This window comes from Aquila chrysaetos, chromosome 3 (assembly GCF_900496995.4).
Source record: "Aquila chrysaetos chrysaetos chromosome 3, bAquChr1.4, whole genome shotgun sequence".
NCBI lineage: Eukaryota > Metazoa > Chordata > Aves > Accipitriformes > Accipitridae > Aquila > Aquila chrysaetos.
The window spans coordinates 55,512,920-55,521,963 of record NC_044006.1 but is presented as its reverse complement, the minus strand read 5'-3'; the positions used below and the strand labels follow the sequence as shown (position 1 = coordinate 55,521,963).

At 49.5% G+C, this 9,044-nt stretch overlaps 1 protein-coding gene across 3 annotated transcripts in view; it reads left to right on the top strand.

The window, feature by feature from the left end:
- The first annotated feature begins 248 nt into the window (after nt 1-248).
- FAM171A1 (family with sequence similarity 171 member A1) overlaps nt 249-9,044 on the top strand; it is an 89,565-nt gene continuing 80,769 nt past the window's right edge. Inside the window, exons 1-2 of one of the 3 annotated variants that reach the window (XM_030009461.2) lie at nt 249-389; nt 1,086-1,231. In XM_030009461.2, coding sequence (XP_029865321.1) covers nt 1,138-1,231 — 94 coding nt within the window. In that variant the 5' untranslated portion in view covers nt 249-389; nt 1,086-1,137. Of the gene's footprint in view, nt 390-805; nt 1,232-9,044 lie in introns of those variants that run through there. The other 2 variants (XM_030009462.2, XM_041122624.1) reach the window with 2 other exon arrangements.

Sequence of the window (9,044 nt, the reverse complement as noted above, 5' to 3'; positions counted from 1 at the left end):
CCTCCACCTTCCATGCCACCGTTTCGACCCTGAAGTTTGCCTTGCTTGTGCAGTTTGCGGTAGCATTTTTTAAACAATTTTGTATAAAAGCCAGTAGATGGATGCATTTTCTGTTGTTCTTTGGTTGCCTTTTTTTTTTGTAATTTAAAAACCGCTTTAAATACACCACCACCAGCAGCAGCAGCAGCAGGGGAGCGGGCCGGGGGGCCGTGCGCGGCAGCGGCGGCTGGGCCGCGGGGGACCCTGTGACTCGACACGTCTCAGCCGTGCCATTATAAGCCACCACGTCCATCTTCCCCCTCGTCCCTCCCGCTGGGCTGCGGCTGAAGGCGAGCGAGCCGCCGCGGCGGGGGACAGACCGTACCACCGAGGAGGCCATTTTGCAGCCGGTGAGGGAGCGGGGGAGAGTAAGTGAGAGGGAGGGAGGCAGGCAGGCAGGGAGAGGGCGGCGGGCGCGGCCGGGCAGGACCCGGCCCCCCGCGGCAGGTAAGCGCAGCAGCACCTGGCGAAGGGGAAGGGGCGGGCTGCCCGCCCGCCGGGGCCACGCGGCTGCCCCCGGGCGGCAGCCGGTCTCGGTGGGCGACGCGGCTCGGCGGGGGCCCGGCAGGCCCCGCTGATCGCCGGGGAGCCGCAGCCCCTCGCCCCGCGGCGGGCCGGCAGGGCTGGGCTGGGCTCGGCTGGGCGGGGCGCGGCCGGCAGGGGGCGCTGTCCCGCCGGGCCCGCCGCGCGGGGCAGGGGGTTCCGCAAAGGGTTAAGGAGCGGGCGGCGGAGCCTGGCCGCCCCTGCCGGGAGACCGGGGCGGGGGTGGGGGGGGAATAAACGGGGGGGGGGGGGCTAAAAAATAAACGCAGGCAGGCAGCCGGGGCCGCGGAGCGCTCCCGCCTCTCCTTCCCCATCCCCCCCACCCCGCCTCCGCCGCCCGCCCGCGGGGACAGCGCGGGACGCGGAGGCCGGGGCGCAGCGGCGGGACGACAATGCAGCAGGCGGAGAAAGCAGGAGGGGCAGCGCACGGCAACATGGAGGGAGGCGCGGAGCGGGCCAGCCCCTGATGCGGCTCTTTCTCCTCCTCCTCCTCCTCCGGGCAGCGGCTCCGGCGGCGATTCCCTCCCTGGCGGCGGCTGGCGGCGGCGGGTGGAAATGAGCAGGTCGGCGGCGCTTCTCCTCTGCCTGCTGGGCTGCAACGTGTGGAAGGCGGTGACCAAAACCTTAGGGGCGCCCGAGGCGGCTCAAGGTCGGTGCGGGGAGGGTGGCGGGACCGGCCCGCTTTGTGCGGCGGCCCCCGGGGCGGCGGGGGGCTGCATTGTGCGGGCGGCGGCAAACTTGGGGGGCCGGGCCGGGGGCTTGGCGGGGGGGGGACGGGGACGGGCGGCGATACGAGACCTCTCCCGGCTCCCACAGCCCGCCGGCTGCGGGGCGCAGCGGGGGCGCCGCCTGCTGCAGACACCCCCCCCCCCCCCCCCCCCCCCCCCAAGGCCCGGGGTGGTGAAGGCAGCCCCGCGGCTGGGGAGCTTTTGTTAACGGAAGGGGCAGGGGCTGCCGCTGGCCTCATTGTGCTGCCCCCTCCCTCCCTCAGCGCCGCCGGAGCTGTTGCATTGCGTCCTTCTCGCCCGGTTCCCCCTCCTCCCTGCCGTGCCCGCTGCAGGGCCCGACGCGGCGGTGAGAGGCGGGCCGAGGGGCACCGGCGGCCGCGGGCCCTGCCCCCGGCCGTGCGGGGCCGCCCGCCTGCGGGTTCGCCCCCCGGGCTGGCGGCGCGGCTCGGCCCGCCGCCCCGGGACGTTTCCGGGCCTCGCCCGGGCCTTTTGTTCGGCGCGGTGGGCTGCCCGCCGGCCGGGCGGGGGCCTGTCACGGCGCCGGGCGGCCGCTGCGCCCCTCGGCAGCGGGGGAGAGACGCTTCGCCGGCGGAGCAGTGTCGCCCTCGCTCGGGCGGGAGCAAAAGCGGCAGCGAGGCAGTGCCCGAGCTCCCCCGGGAGGCCGCGGCGGCTCCCCCGGCACCTGGGGCAGCTCCTGGGCCGGGCCAGGGTCCGGCCGGGGGCTGCTCTGCCCTGAACTTCACAGGTGCCGTGGTGGGGCGTCCCCTCGGCGGCGAGGCACACCTGCCCTCCAGCCCTCGCCCCCTGTGGAAACTCGGCCGGGGGGAGACGCTCCCCCGTGCCCCGCTTGCCCTTGGCCTTGCGTGTGGTGGCGGGAGGGCAGCCCCTCCATCGGCCTCCTCCTGCCAGGCTCCGACAGGGATTCTGCGCCAGCGTTGCCCCTGCCGGGACCACGGCCGCGCTAGGAAGCGGAAAACTTGTCTACCTAAGGGTACGCAACGTGCTGGGAGGAAATGCGTCCTCCCTGATGGTCAGTGTTAGCCTCGCGGCATGGCATGTGTTGTCAAGTGGCTAAATGGACTCATCTGGGATGAGAGATCGTACGCCGGCTTAGCCTTCGTGGCCATGGGTTGGCAGCGTCCTTCCCGCTGCGGTGGGGTGGAAGTACACCACACGAAGAGTATACTTACGTCCCGTTTCCTCTAAGCTTTCCTGTCTCGCATGTCAGTAAGAATCAGTAAGCGATGCTTGCCACAGGAAGGAAAACGTTAAAAGTAACCTTTTTGAACTCTTTCTTTCATGGTTGTATTTGCAGTATACTAAGTAGGATCTAGGCGGGCCTGTGCTCTCATACGGAGTATTCAAAAGGTATTGGTATCTTGTAGCAAAACCTACCACGCTAGGCCATCTGACGTCAAATGTAATGTCAGATTCTGCCTTTTTTTAAGGACAAAACAGTAACAGTTCTGGAATAAGAAGTATTAAACTATAACTCAAAGGCCAGTAAACTCAGGACTATACTGAGTTTATTGATAAGCGCTCCAGAAAAATAGAACTGTCTTCATCCCTTGAAGCTAGCGCTTCAGATACCAAGGTAATATCAAAATCTATTGTAATTTCTGTATCATAAGGAAACTCTATTTCATACATGTGATCAAAGTGGTGAGGTATTGGCAAAATTAGTGCCTTTCAACTGCCCTGTCGATCTCATCTTCTATTGTCAAGCGCAAATCATGGTATGTGGAAAGACTTGTCTCTATAGCTACTACATCCACATCAAGCCTGATTATTTAAGTAATAGCAGCTATGTCAGTGAGGAAAGAATATTTCTATCTAAATAGAATGGTTTAATTTTATCTTCCGAGTAAGAACATCTGAGTTTTCATAGATAGCATCATTTTCCAAAGTCTAATTATGAGCCCAATCTTTACTCTTTGGACATGTACATTGGTAAGTGGATATGTAGAGCTAATCTCATATTGAAGTGTATTCTGCTCTCTAGTTACCAGCTACTTACCATGAGTGTTTTGAAAGTTTATGCGATGCCAGCTTGTAACCTTGACTAAGTTCCTAATCATCAGGTGTGAACATCTTCTGGGGAAAAGAGTTTTAGTACCAAGCATGTTCCTTGTTTGTATACTGAGCACAGTAAGTGCTAAATGGTTGTAAAACCTAAACCAACTGTTTTTCCCTCCTGCCCTTTTAGCACTGTGGTGATAGTTGTAGCTACAGGTGAAGGGCCATTGCAAAATTTCAGGGATGTTTGCAGATGACTGCCCTTGTGGCTGGGAAGAGACTAGTGAAAAACCAAGGGATTGGAATAAGGTGGCGGTGAGAAAGCTGGAGGATGCTATCGGGGACTAATTGCTTCAGCTGCAGTATTTACTATTGGACAGGTTACAAGAGACTAGGGCAGAGAGCCCTCCTCATGGTGGGACACATTAGAGGAGACTCAGTTAAGATTTGGGTTAACAGACCACATAGGTCTTGGGTTTGGAGCTATTTGAAGGTGGGTTTTGTAGTCAGTGTTCTGGTTAAGGAAAGGATGAGGAGCAATGCTTTGCATTGAGCATTTCTCTCTTTCACTGCTCCCAGCTGTATGTTCAGACAGTCCCAGCCTCAAATTCTGCTCGGCCAGACTGATTACATAATTTGTGAATATGGGAAGTACTGGTAATTAAGCTCTGCATTAGCACTCTATTTAGAAAATTGGATGACTTTGGCAGGCTGTTACCTTATTTGATCCATTACGCAGATCTGTTGTGGCCTCTGAAGGTCACAGAGGTACCCTCTAAGTTTCAGTAACTTATTTACTTTAATATGGTAAAATCCACACAGATGAGTTGTTCATTTTTGTCAGTGTTGATGCTTAGAGCCCCAGCAGTGAGGTTGTTAGAAGTCCATGAAGGTACACTTTAGGATTGGTAAGGCTTTACCTCTTTAACTTCTCTCAAATACTTAAAACTTGACAAGTGTTTCAGATGAGGACTTAAATGATGGATTTGAAGGTTTTTTGGTGGTTTTGTTTGTTTGGTTTTTAGTTATTCTATCAGGTATTCCAGAACTTAAATTGGTTTGAATGCTGAAATGAATGTGTAGAAATTTTAATTAAAACACAAAACCAAACCAACCCTTAAGCTGCATTCCTACTGGGGACTGGTGATTTGTCTGGGTACAGACAAAATACACAGTGAGTTTTCCTCATATAAGCATATCCCTTTTAAACTTAGGGAGCCTTGGCAAATAGGAACTTAAGAGTTATATGAAGAGGTAACACTAACCCAGGGAGAATGTAAGCAAGATCAGTGTAATTTGAGAAGGGGTTAAATTTCTTTGTCGCCTATAAACTTAGCTTCCCAGTAGATGAGAATGATTCGTTCATAGATGCTAGGGAGGCTCTTTTAAGAGAAATCCTAGAATATTGTGTTGTAGCGCGGAAGTCCAGTATGGCTTTTGTCTGCTGCAGTGGGTTTAATTCATGTCTTCATTGGTCTTCATATTTCATTAGTCATTCAAAACAAAGAAGTTATGAATAATAAAATAATGTGTCTTGAGACAGTGTTAATTGCTATATATTACCTAACACAAAGGTTAAAACAACCTTCTCCCCCCTCTCTTGTTGTTTTTTTTCTTTAAACCTCACACTGATACCTCTTACTGCTTGTGACTAGAATCTAGTTCATGAAATTTTTAGGGATGGCTGCTTTCTGTGCCAACTTCTGGCCAAGTGAATGGTTTCAAGTAGCAGTCCCCTCTCTACAGGAGAGGCTTCTGGTAGCAATGAAATGCAATTTTACCATATGTTTGTTAATGTAACAGAAGCCTGGGTATAGATATTTGTGTGCTGGGGAGGAAGAAGGATTGTGCTTTCAGGTTTGTTGGAAAACTTAAGAAATCTCCAATGGTTTTGGTGCATGGAGGAGCAGAAATGTCACTCTGCCTCCTGTTAGTACAAACTTCAAATTAGTTTTTTACTCTTGTCTTCTGTGGGCAATGACTAGCCACAGTCTTGGTGCATGAAGAAAACTGAGAGGAAAATGCATGGCAAGGAAACCCAATGCATAGGTCGTGTCAGTATAGGTATGTACAGTACCTGGCAGCTTGGTGGCAGCTTTAATGGCATTTCTTAACAACCCTGCTTGAAGTTTGGCTGTTAGCAATATGGTTGGGAATGATGCTTCTTTCCACCTATCTCAAATTACTTTAGTACAGTTGATCAATACAATTGTGTCGTGTACCTTGAGCTTATAATTTAAGGAGAGTGTTATTTTTCCAGTCAGCCAAAGACAAACTAAATAATCTCTCCAAAATACCTGCAACTTGAAATCAAAGTGTGCACTTTCAGTATTTCTGTTACCTTATACCCTCATTACCTTGTGCAAGCTGCATTTGTTTGAGGATTAATTTCCCTTTGCTCCAGTATATATCAGTTCTGCACTGTCAGTGTTCTGCCTCTCCCACAGGTCTCAGTGGTTTTACTACTTACCTGTCAGGGAGCACAAATAAGGGAGGCAAGAAGCCTGTATAAAGGGTTGTGTTTACTAGAACAAGTGACTTTAATAATACTAAATATAATACACACTAATAATATAAGCTAAAACATTTTGTTTTGGGAAATACCAAAGAGAACTGAGTGCTGCTTCTGTTTTAACTTCAGAAATTCCAGAAACATTCTCCTGTAAGCTGGTTTACATTAAGTTTTCAGTTAATGTAATATCTGGCTTGTTGCGCAAGGGTAATAAGCACTATACTCATCCTTTTTACAAACACCATCTTTAGTTTGATTGGAAAGTGGAAAGATATGTATATATTTGTTAATACAGAGTCATAAGAATGTGAACATACTGTATTTTCATATTGCTTTTAATAAGTGCATTGAATCTTTCACTTCAAAATATTAAGACAGAATCATGTTTGACATAATGGCGAGTCTGAGCCCTTGAAAGTAGTATTTAGGTATATTTCAACATAGAGCTACATTTTCATTTCATGTAAAATGCCAATGTTCTGGTTCAGATGTACCCATGTCACTTTTTTGCTAGCTTGAAGAACAACAGATATTGAGACGATCTGAAGGAAAAAATCATTTATGCACAGTAGAGCCTGTAAATTTGGCTCCCTCACTAGCTACTTGGGGGATTGGGTATATTTAAACATAACTGCTGTGGATATAAAGCATGTTTTGAATAGACGCAGTCTCTGCAGGCAGGGCACAAAAGTCCCTGGAAATCCAACACCGAAGCTACCTTTTAATTGTTCCTCCTCTTAGCTTTTTGCAGTTCTGTGAGCTGTCACTGCCTGTGCCATACTGTGGAGGCGTACTAGGGAGCGAAATGCTGTCTTTATCCATTATCTGTACACCTTGCACACCAGGAGGTGAAGCCTCCCTGTCACTGTGAGTAGGAACCTGCACCATGGAAAACTCTGCTATGCTGCTGTCATGGTTGTTTTTCTGGTGGGGAGGCAAGAGCACATGACAGTAGAGAGGACCCCACATAAGCCTTGCTGGACTTGTGGTGACCCTTGTAGGGGCCACCCTCAGCTTCTCTGCCTTGTGGGAGCCAGGCTTTGAGGAGACACAGCAGCAACTGCAGTTAGCAGGGAGGAAATGGGAGCGTGGGGGGCAAGCCAAGGGGAAGGAAGGAGCAGCATGCTTTTGGCTTGGGGACGACAAAGGAGCTGAATCCAATAAGGTGCAAAATGCTTCCAATTTTCTTGAGTTCTAGCTGCAGAAGTGCTGAGAACTACTGTGCTGTGTGGTAGGTGTGAGTAATACAATAGCAATGTTTAACAGTAAAGGGGAGCTTACCTTGACAGTCAGTAAATGCTAAGGTAAATAAGAGGCAGAGGCATAAGGTACTCCTGCTTTGTTAAACAGAGGCCTTTCTTTGTGCAGTAATTAACAGAGGTGATAGCAGTGTGGGAGCCCCCTCTTGTTTTATCCCACCTTTGTGATTGTCATTACTGAAAAAACGGTGTCTTTCATCCTTTATAAGCAAGGGTGTATACTAATACAAAAACAAGTATTTCTCAAATAAGTTGTGAGACTTGCTTGATAATAAAGCAACAACAAATTAAGGTAAATGCTGTATTTGGACTGCTGCTGGGAGGAAATTAATGTATCAGCAGTTTGTCCAGCCTTCTTGCTCTCCACCATACTGTGAACAGTTGTGCAAAGTGAAAGGTTAAGATCCAAACATCTCATCTCTCAGTCTGTACTTGATATGTGAATGTAAGACTTCTCATGCAAGGGATATGCAGCTGTCATCCAGGGTAGGAGGCATCTCACCTAACTCAGGTGTCTGCAGTCTGCAAGTATCTACATCTTAGCTAGTCATCCACGGTCCTTTTACAGAGATGAAGATCTAATCTTTTCAGCTAATGGAGCCAAGTGTCACTCCTGTCACTAGGAGTAAGCACATTTGGTCAGATGAATTGTGCTGTGTGGATCTCCACTGAATAGCACGGCAGCCTAGACAATGCTGTTGTACTCCCATTTAGTCAGATGAATCCTCCCTCAGATACTGTAGCTGGAAGTTTCATCAGCGTGGTATTGCCCTCTGGCTCAGCCTTAGAGCTACTGAACATATACCATGTAATAAGCGATGTGAAGGAACACACACTCTTGGATTACCTGGCTGGGTTATCTTGCATTTCTCAAGACTCAAACAAGAGTTATTGTCTATTTACATTTCTAAACCATTTGTCTTTGTAGCAGTATGCTTATGAGCCTAAGTGTTTTACTCCCAAGAGTAAATAAACAAAAAGAAAGGTTCAGAAACAAGTATGGAGGCTTGCAGAGTTGTTTGGGCTTGTCTAGGTGTTTTTGCCATGTTTTTAATTAGCTTTGTATTCCCAGGAGTTGATTTATTCTGGAATAAGCTGCATTGTTACTCTCACCTTTGTCTGTTTTCTCTTACTGGCATTTGTGTAGCAGTGTGGTAAACCAGACTGGGGAAGTTATGCAACTGAAAACTCCTGTATGCACCAGTTCAGTCTTCACCTGGATCACTTTCCCAGTTGGATTCATCAGGAATTACAGAAATGCTGTTGCTGGTGCAAAGGAAAGGGCTGAGAGGAGCTGATAAGGGAAAACAAGGACTTCATGGCAACGGTGTCAGTTGATGCAGGATTAAATTGTTTGTAGAACTATAAAATGAGATGTAGGGCACAATATTTAGCAAGTTAACTGTTTTAAAAGTTACTGCTCAAAGGACACAGCTATTGTCTGAAAATGTGATACCACCCCATTGCTCAAAGAAAAAGCATAAAGAATTTATTGAAAAATAATTTGCCTACAGTAGATGAAAAAACTGCATTAGAGCAGTGAATACTGGCAGACCTGGACCTAGGTACTGGCAGATGATTTGAGACACTTTCAGCTGTGACTGTCTCCATCAGGACAGGTTTATGTCCCTGCCTCAGATATTCCAGTTTGTACCCTGCATGGGAGTTTAAACAGGGCTTCATCCACAGTTTCAGCTCAAGCGAACTGTGAGATGTAGTGCATATGAGTTTCTCCCACTTGTAGGGTAATGGGTGGGTTAGTACCCAAGTCATCTTTTCTCTGCTCTCTGGATGTCCCAAATGGCTTGAGAGGAAATTATGGACTTTGGCCCGTTTAAACGCCAAAGAAATGTGGAGGGCAGTACTGGGCGCTTAGTGTAGCATTCTGGTAGAGTAACTTTTGTCAGCTAGCTGTGAACGTACGATTTGGCATGATTAGCGCATGAC